This window comes from Chrysochloris asiatica, unplaced genomic scaffold (genome assembly GCF_000296735.1).
Source record: "Chrysochloris asiatica unplaced genomic scaffold, ChrAsi1.0 scaffold00209, whole genome shotgun sequence".
In the NCBI taxonomy this organism is placed as follows: domain Eukaryota; kingdom Metazoa; phylum Chordata; class Mammalia; order Afrosoricida; family Chrysochloridae; genus Chrysochloris; species Chrysochloris asiatica.
Window position 1 is genome coordinate 1564708 of NW_006408727.1, and position 12367 is coordinate 1577074.

The 12367-nt window shown below is 39.4% G+C and overlaps 1 protein-coding gene across 1 annotated transcript in view; it reads right to left on the minus strand.

The window, feature by feature from the left end:
- Positions 1–12367, minus strand: part of SLAIN2 (SLAIN motif family, member 2) — a 120875-nt gene that overhangs the window by 60592 nt on the left and 47916 nt on the right. Inside the window, exons 5-6 of the mRNA XM_006872671.1 lie at positions 4556–4915; positions 3934–4071 (exon numbers count right to left, since the gene is read on the minus strand). Of these exons, the coding sequence (XP_006872733.1) occupies positions 3934–4071; positions 4556–4915 (498 nt within the window). The remainder of the gene's footprint in view (positions 1–3933; positions 4072–4555; positions 4916–12367) is intronic.

Sequence of the window (12367 nt, forward strand, 5' to 3'; positions counted from 1 at the left end):
TGCTTTCTTCATGTATGATGTTCTTGATGTCATCCTACAACTCTTCTGGTCTTCGGTCTTTAGTGTTTAATGTGTCAAATCTGTTCTTCAGATGATCCCTAAATTCAGGTGGGATATATTCAAGGTCATATTTTGGCTTTCATGTACTTGTTTTCATTTTCTTCAGCTTCAGTTTGAATTTGCACATGAATAATTGATGGTTTGTTCCACAGTCTGCCTCTGGCCTTGTTTTGACTGATGATATGGAGCTTTTCCATTGTCTCTTTCTGCAGATGTAGTCACTTTGATTTCTATATATTCCATCTGTTGAGGTCCATGTGTATAGTCATCTCTTATGCTGTCTATATAATGTATTTGAAATGAACAAATCATTTGTCTTGCAGAATTCTATCATGCGTTCTCCAGCATCATTTCTATCACCAAGTCCATATTTTCCAACTACTGATCCTTCCTCTTTGCTCTCAACCTTTGCATTCCAATCACCATTCATGAGGAATACATCTTGATTGCATGTCTGATCAATTTCAGATTGAAGAAGTTAGTAGAATTCTTCTATTTCATCCTCACTGGCTTTAGTGGTTGGTATGTATATTTGAATAACAGTGGTATTAACTGGGCTTCCCTGTATGATTTGTGCAATAGAAGGGTGCATATTAAGCATTATAGAAATAACTAATAGTTCTTTTAAAACTGCCTTGACTGTATGCTCACCTATATTAATGAGTAATAATTTTGGGTTGTCAATGTACAACATACAGTGTTGCTGTGAGCTAGGCACTGGGCTGCTAACTGCAAGGCTGGTGGTTCAAACTCACCAGTCACTCTAAAGGAAAAAGATGTCTATTCCATAGATTAATAATATAAGAAACCCTACATTGGGCCGCTGTGAGTCAGAATCAACTTGATGGCAGTGGATTTGGTTTGTTATAGTGATGTACATGGAGTCCTGATGTGTTGTTGTAAGATCAGCACTGGATTGTGCTGACAGTTGTGTTGACAGTTCAAATCTACCAGCCACTCCTTAGACCCCTATACAGGGTTGTTATGAGTTGGAATATATGCTGTAGTTCTGTTTTCTAAAGTCATTAAGAATCATGCCTTTAATCATACTAATATTTTTATAGGCCCATTGTTTTTATTAATGCTCTGTTAAGAAAACTGCTTTAACTGGTCTGTCCTTGGACAATTTCCCTTCAAACAGTCATTTTTATTGCAGAATGCGATGCTTTAAGATATGCATATTTGTGATATAGTAGAAATGCCTACTACTACGTTGTTTTTGCAGTACATGCTGGCAAGTTAATTCTGACTCATAGCAACACTATTAGAAACAGAACAAAACACTGTCTGGTCCTGCACCATACTCATATTGTTATGTTTGAGCCCATTGTTGTTGGCACATACCAATTCATCTCATTAGGGGTCTTTCTCTTTTTTGTCAACCTTACTAAGCATGATGTTCTTCTCAAGGGACTGGTCCCTCCTGACAACATGTCTGAAAACTTAGGAGAAGTGAAGTCTTGCCATCCTCCTTTCTGAGGAACATTCTGGCTGTACTTCTTCCAAGAGAAATTTGTTTGTTCTTCTGGTTGTTCATGGTACTTACAATGTTTTTCACCAAAACCATAATTATTTAAAGGCATCAATTCTTCTATGATCTTTGCATATTCACGGTTTAACTTTCACATGCATATGACACTACTGAAAATACCATAGCTTGGGGCAGGGGCACCTTAGTCCTCAAACTGACATCTTTGTTCATGAACACTTGGAAGAAGGTCTGCCTAATGTAGTACATCATTTGATTTCTTAACTGCTGGTTCCATAGTGTTAATTGTGGATCCAAGCAATATAAAGTACTTGACAACTTGTATTTTTTCTCCATTTATCATGATGGTATTTATTGTTCCTGTGGTGAGATTTTTTGTTCTATTTATATTGAGGTGCAAAACATACCGAGGACTAAGGTCTTTGATCTTCATCAGTATCTTAAACCCTCTTCAGTTTCAGCAAGCAGTGTATCATCTGCTTATCGCCGGTTGTTAATGAGTCTTCCTCCAATCCTGATGCTAAATTCTTCTTCATATAATCCAGTTTCTCAGAGTATTAGATCAGCATACACGTTGAATAATTATGGTGAAAGAATACAACGTTGGCCCACAACTTTCCTGATTGTAAACCATTCAGTGTCCCCTTTTCTGTTCAAATGACTGCCTCTTGGTCTAGGCACAAGTTCCACATGAGCACAATGAAATGTTCTGGAATACTCATTCTCCACAATGTTGTCCATCTCTTTTCATAATCCACACAGTCAAATGCCTTTGCATAGTCAATAAAGCACAAGTAAACATCTTTCTGGTATTCTCTGCTTTCAGTCAAGATCCATCTGACATCAGTAATGATATCCCTTGGTCCACATCCTCTTATGAATCCAGCTTGAACTTTCTGTTGCAGCTGTTTTTGAATTATCTTTAGCAAAATGTTACTTTCATGTGATGTTAATTATATTGTCCAATGATTTCCTCATTCAATTGGGTCACCTCTCTTTGGAATAGGCACAAATATGGATCTCTTGTAATCAGCTGGTCAGGGAACTGTCCTTCCAGATTTCTTGGCATAGACGAGTGAGTGCCTGGAGTGCTGCATCAGTGTGCTGAAAGATTTCAATCTGTATTCCATCAATTCCTGAAGACTTGTTCCTTGACAATGCCTGCAGTGCACTGCTTAGTTGTTGCAGTAGACTACTTAAGTTGTTGATTAGTGCTATTGAATCGGTTCCAACTCATAGTGACCCTTATAGAGTTTTTAAGGAGCAACTGATGAAATTGAATTGCCAAACTTAAAGTTCAAACCGATCTTGCAGTCCAGTGCTTACCCTACAGGGCCATACCAGGACTCCTTGTTGTTGTTGTTAAGTATCATGGAGTCGGTTCTGACTCATAGCGACCCTGCACAGGGTTTCCGAGGCTGTAAATCTTTACAGGAGCAGAAAGCCTCATCTTTCTCCTGCATAACAGCTGGTAGTTTCGAACTGCCAACCTTGAGGTTAGCAGCCCAATTCGTAACCACTACGCTACCAGAGCTCTTTAGGACTCCTTAGTACTAACCAAAAATAACTCTACCTATGGCTGTTGCATCAATTCTGACTCGTGGCGATCTCATGTGTTACAGAGTAGAACTGCTCCTAAGGATTTTCTTGGCTGAATACTTGTATCAAATTAGCAAAGTACTGTTACAAAGTAGACACTCACATACTTATTATAAGTAATAATTGAATACAAAACCATTTCATCCATTTAGAAAGTTCTGTTACATCCATGAGTTTAGTACCTACGCAGTTACCTGAATTACAAAAAATTATATTCTCATGCATCTTTTCTTCAGTATTTTCAAAATCCATCATCTGCTTAGGGTTTTAATTTTAACTCCAAGTATTATTTTCCAAAAGATTATTTAAATATAGCAACAGTTAAGCATGATGGTTTCTGGCAATTTTTTATCTCATATTTTTTAATCAGTAAGTAAAAGGGCTATGAACATATCTGATTTCTATGTTGATTAAGTATTTTTTTAAAAAATATTCTTATCAGAAACAGAAAATGGACCAAATATTTAATATTATTAGATGTGGAAATACAGTTAAATTATCCAAGCATTCTCATGGCATATTTTGTTTGGCAGAAAACAAGAGCTAGAAAAACCAAAGTTTGATAACAGATTTAATACATTACAGGTTTGAATAATGAACTATTTATTTTGATTATGATGCATTCTAAAAATATATGACCATAAAACAAACTTTTAGGTATTTTTAAACTGTAGATAACTAAAGAAAATCTTTAGTTAAATACCACTATTTTACACAAAACTATTATCTGTAACATTCATTTCTCTTTTAGTATGTGATACAAAAAGCATAAGGAAGATACTTACTGGCTGAAGCCTGAGGTTGCATACGAGGTATTCCTCCATTTGGCACTTGAAAGTTTGAGTCACTTCTACTGCTTTTCACTGAGTCAACTTGTGTATTAGATGTTCGGGACAGATTTGGAAGACTGCGTCTTAGTTTTTCTATAACAAAAAAATTTCAGTTAAAAATACAAACTACCCTTCCAAATGGAAAAATAAAATTAATTAGAATTAAAAATCAAGTTCTTTAACTAAATATTTGGCATATATCAGAAGGGGTAACAGGAAGTACTTTCTTTCCTTATTTAAAAAATACCCAAAAAACAGAAAACTTTCCACCCTAACTCTGTAAGTGCATAAAATAAGAAAACCCTTAGCAAGAACCACTACTGTTAAGTAAAAATCTAAATACAGCTACTTCATGAGTAGAATAAAAAATAAGATACCTAAGTAAAAGTAAATTCATTTTCTCTTTAATTTTTATATTGATTTACCCTTATAAAACTATATACTTGACTAAATTATTGAGCTACTTACCCAAAGTAGGAAACCTCAGTCAAGAGTATGTTATTGTCATGCTAAAATCTGAAGAAATATCTTCTCCCAGAAACATTCTAATTGTACATAAAAATCTGCTAGCTTTTACCTTCATTTTTAACATTGCTTGTCTGTAAATCTGCGGGATGACCTTGAAGTGAAAGGCGAGGTTGCTGTAAGCGGCTAATCATAGGCTGTGGGGACACTCTACTGTATTCCACTCCCCGAGCGGGAGATCGCGAACGAGGTGAATTTCTGGGTGACTGCTTAGGTGACGGTCGAGGTGAATTGCGGGGGGATGGTGAAAACCTGTTAACAGCAGGGTATACTGCATGATGCATACTGTCATCTTCATCATCTAGACTTTGTGCATCAAGTTCCTGATCACTAAAAGTACCCCGTCTTGTAGAATTGCAAGATGAACCAGAACTGCGCCGAGACGTGGTAGCTGCGTATTCTTGCCGGAGACCTGGCAATAAATAATAAATGTGTTATTTTAATTTCATTTCATATATTTTAATATTTTTTCATTTTAAAACTAAGATTGACACTGAGAACTGCAAATAGTGTAGGAAGTATAAAGGAAAACTTTCTTTCCACTTAAAGCATCTCAGACAACTTCCTATAAAATGATTCATGAAATATACCTGAAGGTTGTTATAAATTGAATGAAATTCTATAAACTTTTATCAAATTCCATAATGTCTGAAATTGCTTCATGACATAAACAATTTCAATAAAACAGGTATACATTCTAAACTTTCAAGTTAGGAATTTCAAAGGAACTTGTGATGTAGCAAACACCCAAACAACCTTGGCATCCCTTCAAATAGTATAGAAGCTTCTGGAACAAAACCAAATGTTGATAAGAAACATAATCAATGAGGAAATATAATTTTTTAAAAGTATATAGTTTAGGTACTGCTTTGAGCAAGTCTTGCTAGCTGTTAGTAGAGTCTAACCTAGTCAAAATTAGTACTCATACCTTTAAGTATTCACAAAAAGGAAGTACTAGCAAAATGGTTCCGCAAACCAGTGAACAATGAGAATCACTCAAGGCTTTTTTAAAATACAAATCCTTGGGGCCTAAGTAATCCTTCGTTCAGGTTTGGGAAAGTTGACTAGCTATAGCAAACATTGCACTAAGTCACCTAACAAAAGACCACAGACCTGCGAAAAGAACATTGTTTTAGAAAAGGAAAACCCAGATTCCATTCATCATTAATAATGAAACCCTCAGGAAATCACATCACTTTCAGATTTTGTGTTCATCCTCTTTAAAATAAAGAATTACGAACAACTTCTAGGATTCTTCCTATGGTACACTGAATTTACTTGCTATGGCTGCTCTTCTAGTCAGTTTTGTAATTACCACCAAATGACTGGGTGGTGGTTGTTGTTAGGTGCCATAGAGTTGGTGCCGACTCATAGCGACCTTATGTACAGAACGAAACACTGCCCGATCCTGGGCCAACCTCACTACTGTTGCCATGCTTCAGCCCACTGATGCTGCCACTTGGCCAATCCATCTCACTGGGGGTCTTCCTTTTTTTCTCTGACCCTCCACCTTACCAAACATAATATCCTTCTCCAGCGATTGGTCCCTCCTGCCAATACATCCAAAGTATGAGAGACGAAGTTAGGCCATCTTGGCTGGGGCCATGCAAACAAGGTGTATGGGACTCTAATATGGAGATTGGTTGGTTTTGCCACTCCATTGGGTTTTAAATGTGCCATCGCAGCAGCAGGAACAGAGGCACCTCAAGACCACCTAGAAAGCAGAACACATCTTTTGGACCCCTAAATCCCTAACAGAAAGGCAGCAAAATGGAATTACAGAGTGGAAGGCTTCCTGGTTCAAGGACCAGAGTGAGGCATGCAGAATGGGGTGCTCCTTGGGCATTTATCAGCAGAGCTAATATAACATTTGCCAAAATAAGGCAGATGCCAAGGGACTAGGTGGCTGACAGTTCAAGTACCAGAGAGAAGGCATGCCTGTGGTACAGCCGAGAAGAGGTGCTCCTGACCAGAGGAATGGTGTGTCCTCAGTTGTTTCTGATCCTGAATTGTGCCCTGGTAAATGGTGCTGTAGGATAAGCACTTGACCTTAAGGTCAGTTTGAACTGAAAGGTCGGTGCTTCAAAATTACCAGCCACTCTTCGGAAACCCTCTCCAGGGTAACCATGAGTCAGAACTGACTCAGAGGCACTTAACACAACAAGGTCCCTAATAAACGCTGTAATCAAGAGTATTATCTGTGAGTTCTGTGGGACGGATGGTTACAGTCAGAATAGGGTAAAGAAGGTTGGAGGATGGAGGCATGTCTGATCTCCACCACATAGGAAATGACCTTGAGCTGATTTTGAGTCTTGATTCTTTTCTCCTTGTGAAGTCATAGGGCCTCAGACTTTGCCCCTACACCAATTTGCATTCCCCAATTTTTAAATACCCCAGCAAACAAAATAGTCATTCATATGAATGGCTTAAAAAGGACTAAAGGGTTAAAATTTCTATTGTTGGTTACCAAAACACAATGTGAAAAGTTAACAGCAAAATACTGGTTGACGCCCAGGAGACATCAGGGCAAGTGGTTGGGTCCCCCTCAGGGCAAACCCCCTTCTAAGACAAAGACTCAATGGGAATACATGCTCTGATTGCTCTGATTGGTGACCAGGTTCGTCACAGATAAAGGGAAGTGAGGGAAATGCAGCAATGAAGCTACGAGCTAAGCCCTACAAAGTTCAATAGACTCTTATGAACCCAGATGGAGACTTGGTTGGCCAGCAGTATGGCAAGACCTGGGGGCTCCTGGGCCAAGAGTCAGTGATATAGCCATAGAGGACTAGAGTGGAGAGTAAAGCATCCAACTGATAAGAAGAGAGGGCACATGCATAAATATACCCACACTTGCAGATAACAACCACCTGACCTGGCTTTAATGACTGGATGATCAGAGCTCAACCAGAAGAAGAAAGAGGGAAAAAATAATAATCTGATACAATTTGATGAACTTGACCTATAACTATGGAAGCATTAGCTCAAAAGAGGGAACAAATCTTTACAGTGAGGATCATTCCCACCCCCTCCGCACATTTAAAGGACAGGGATGGCCAACTTGGACACTGGCTACCCAGAATGGGGGGTCTACAGAGGCAAGAAGTGATTGGCTTACAAGCTTTCAAGAGGGAACCTAGATCCAGAGGGTGTACAGCAAGGTAGACTCTCCACTGAGTAGTATCCATTCTGTCTAGTCGGGGCTGATGAAAGGAGATGCAGATAGGTCTCTTGCAATACAATAGCAAATAATTGTTATCAGGACTGACTGTAAGAGCTGGAAATGTAAAGGTAGACGTTTTGTGGCAAAGGGAGGCGAGTGATTAACTTTGTAGTCTAGGAGCGGAGGTCCCTGGGACCATCAAAGAAGAAGAGCGGAGAACAGAACCCTACCCAGAGAAGCAGTGATGCCTGGGATGGAGGCAGAGATGATGACGTGGGGAAACAGAAGCTGGGGGCTTTGGACCTGGTGAGGGAGAGTGGCTATGTGCGGATGACCAAGGGGCAGGCTTGCGGTATATATCCTTTGGTTGATGGATGATACATGGAGGGGATTGTAACTATGGCAAGGAAACGATATACGACAGGACCAATGTGAAGCTAATGTCCTCCCATGTAAACTATCACATAATTCACAATAAAGCATTAAAAAAATAAATACTGGTTGAGCTTCTAAGAAAATACTGGAGTCTAAAGTCTGTGTTCAAAGAATAAATGCATGAATTTATTCTAAGGTATACAGTCAGGTAGTATTCTTTATCTCACCGCCCCCCCCCGCCAATCTATGACGATAAGAATCCTCACTCACTGAAAACACCACAGTTTCAAAAAGGAGTACAAAAATATGAAAGTAAGGATTTCTAGGACTAAATATAAATAGAGCACCAAGTATTCCTATCTCTGGGGGAAGCTTGCATGGAAATGGGAAATGAATCAGCAAAGAAACAGCCTACAGTTTCTTAGAAAATGCTATAGCTAGATAAAATTTACTACATATTTACATTAAAGAATGGGCTTATTATATACAGAGACAACAGAAAGGGTTTTTTTGTTGTTTTTTTCAATGTGGAGGTTACGAAAATTATTGAGACCTGGTTTGGTATTGTGAGAGTGTCAGAACGTCAACTGCTGGGCCTGAGGGATGGAGGGAGGTGAGAAAATGAAGACAGACTTTTCCTTCAAGGGATTCTACTTAGGGGAAAACAGAGACACTACAGTAGTTGATGAGGTTCAATGAGGGTTTTGTTGCCATTGTAGAAGCCTGAATATATTTGTTGGTTGTTGTTAGGTGCTGTTGAGTCAGTACAGATTCATAGTCAACAGAACGAAACACGACCTGGTCTTGCGGCAACCTCACAATTGTTGCCACTGTGCCAATCCATCTCGCTGGATGCATTCCTCTTTTTCGCCGACCCGCCAATTTACCAAGCATGATGTCCTTCTCCTTATAATATGTCTGAAGTATACGTGAGAGATAAAGTCTGGTCATCCTGGCTTCTCTAAGCAGTCCATGGTACTTTTAATACTCTCCTCCAACACCAAAACTCATATGCATCAATTCTTCTATGGTCTTCCTTATTCATTGTCCAACTTTCCCATGCACATGATGATACTGAAATACCATGACTTGGGTCAGGTGCACCTTAGTCCTCAAAGAGGTCTTGGGCAGCAGATTTGCCCAATGCAATACGTTATTTGATTTCTTGACTGCTGCTTCCATGGATGTTGATGGTTGATCTGGGCAAAATGAAGTTGATGTTATTCATTGGGCCCAGTGGGGAGGATTTTGATGTTCTTTAGACTGAGGTGCAACACACACTGAAGGCTGTGATCTTTATTCCATTATTGTTATTGTTAAGTGCCTCTGACTCAAAGCAACCCTGTAAACGGTTTTCAAGACTTAACTTTTCAAGGGTAAGTTGCTTCCATTTGATGAACCTGACCTATACTCAGAGCGGTGGTTACTCTAAATACCAACAGAAAGGGAGAGTCTTCACATCAAGTATCAATGTTATTCCTCCGCCTCTGTATACAGGGCTTACAGGGACAAGCTACTTAGACATTGGCTACTTAAAATGAGGGGGCAATAAAGGCATGAAGTGACTGGCTTACAAGGTTTCAAGAGGCAGTTTAGTTTAACAGTATGGAGGGAAAGAAAGCCCCATTGAATAGATGGCATCTTGTCTAGACGGGTCTGGTGAAAAGAGATGGGGATAAGATTCGTATGATTCAATAGTGAATAACTGTTATCATGATTAATTGCGACTGTCATAATAGTAAAGGTAGAAGTTCTGTAACAAAAACAGGGGAGTGGTTAATCTTACAGTCCAGAAACAGAGGACCCTAGGATCATCAAGAGAGAAGCACACAAGCAGAATGCAGGACCTTATCCAGAGAAGCAGCAGCGCCAAAGATGGAGGCAGAGGTGGGGGCATGGAGAGGGGGAGTGGCTGAGGACTCTAGATTCATGGACTAAGAAGAGAGGGACTAAGATATGGTGGCCAAGAGGCAGACTTGCAGAATGTGCCTTTTGGAGATATAAATTATTATATATGCCTGAGTGGTTTTGTTTGTTTTTTAAAAAGCTAAAGTGGATACAGAGAAATACTGTTAACTGATGGTACAAAAAGGGATTATAATCATTGTAATGATAACAGGGTATATGATTTGTTGAATGTGAAACTGATGATATGCCCTGTAAACTTTTACTCAATCCACAATAAAAACCGTAAAAAAGTAAAAAGACACTTAGGAATCTCTAATCGTTTAAATAAAAAAAAAAAATGTCTACCTTGAGCATTACACTCTTCAAGAATTAGTTACACAGGATCAAAGTGACAACAGCAACATGAAAGGTTAGATAGAAATCTTACTGGAAAATGAGTTAATGTTAATGGAGGACGAATAACTCAGAAAGGGAAGGTGAGAATGGTTACACAACTTGAAGGATGTAATCAATGGAGAAATGGTTGAGCTGGTATATATTTTGCTATATGGAGTCCGAGTGTGGTGCTGTAAGATAAAAACACTGGATTGCAAGGTTGGTTTGAACAGTAAGGTCGATGGTTCAAACTCACCAATCACTCCTCCGAAACCCTACATAGGGTCGCTATGAGTTGGAACCAACTGAACAGCACTGTTTGGACTTCTGATATGGTGCTGTTTGATCAGCAATGGACCACAAACCACAAGGTCAGTAGTTCAAACCCACCAAGCTACTCCTTGGAAACCCTATATGTTTGGGTTTGCTATGAGTCGGAACTGCCTCGACAGCACTTAAATAAATTATATGTATTTCAACAGAACCAAACTAACATACCATCACATTCTGAATTTAATTTAATGCAACAATTCCAATTGTATCAAGAAGTCTCTTTTATGTCGTACAAAATGCATTCTCAGTAAGGGGAATATTCTTCCCCAATCAAAAAAAAAAAACAAGGCAAAACAAACCCCAAAACCACTGCCTTGAGTCGATTCCAACTCATAGCAACCCTATGTAGGATTTCCAAGACTGGTAAGTCTTTACAGGATCAGTGGGCATCACCTTTCTCCCATGCAGCAGCTGGTGGGTTTAAACTGTCAACCTTGTGCTTAGCAGACCAACGCCTAACCCATAGCACCAAAAGTGCAAACACGGTTTCTTGAGGTGTTAAAAAAACCTTCGATGTCATAATGGTTAGTGCTATGAAATTAAACAGATATACTGTTGTTGTTAAGTACTATCAAGTAGGTTCTGACTCACAGTGATCCTATACAGGGTTTCTGATAAGCAGCTGGTTTGAACTATTGACCATGTGTTTCACGATCCAGAGCTGATCCCATAGGGCCATAACAGGAGTCCAAACAGATATACATGACCAGATACATCATACTTCTATAATACTCTACCTACTAACAGATAAATGTTGTTGTTAAATGCCTTTGAGTTGGTTCTGACCCACAGCAACCCTGTATAGGGTTTACGAGGAGCAATCGGTGAGCTTGAACCACCGCCTTTGTGAGTCAAAGCAACTTTGCAGTCCAGCACATTAACTAACCCACAATGCCACACCAGGATTTATCTATATGGTACATCTACAATATTAAAATTCACAGGTTAGAGAGCAGGAAAAAAATATATAAAAGTCTCCCTTAATCACCTATCTGCTGCCATTGAGTCGACTACAACGCATAGAGACCCAGTATAGGGTTTGTTTTTGTTAGGTGTCGAGTCGGAACCGACTTATAGCGACCCCATGCACAGCAGAACAAAACAATGTCCGATCCTAGGCCAACCTCACTACTGTTGCCACACTTGAGTCCATCGATGCTGCTCCCTGGCCAATCCATCTCGTTGGGGTCTTCCCTTTTTCTCTGACCCTCCATCTTACCAAGCATGATGCCCTTTTCAGGGACTGCTCCCTCCTGACAATATGTCCAAAGTATGAGAGATGAAATTTGGCCATCTTGGCCTCTAAGGAGCACCTCTGGCTGCACTTCTTCCAAAGTTCCCGTGGCACTTTTAGTATTCTCCGCCAACAACATAATTCAAAGGCATCAATTCTTCTACAGTCTTCCTTATTCACTATCCAGCTTTCACATGCATTTGAGGTTATTGAAAATGCCATAGCTTGGTTCAGGCACACCTTAGTCCTCAAGCTGACATCTTTGCTCTTCAACACTTTATAAACAGTTCCTGTGCAGCAGATTTGCCTAATGCAATACGTCGTCTGATCTCTTGACTGCTGCTTCCTTGAGTGTTGATAGTTGATCCAAGAAGAAAGAAGTCCTTGACAACTTCAATCTTTTCTCCATTGATAAAAACGTTGTTTATTGGTCCAGTGGTGAGGATTTTTGTTTTCTTGACATTGAGATCTAATCCATA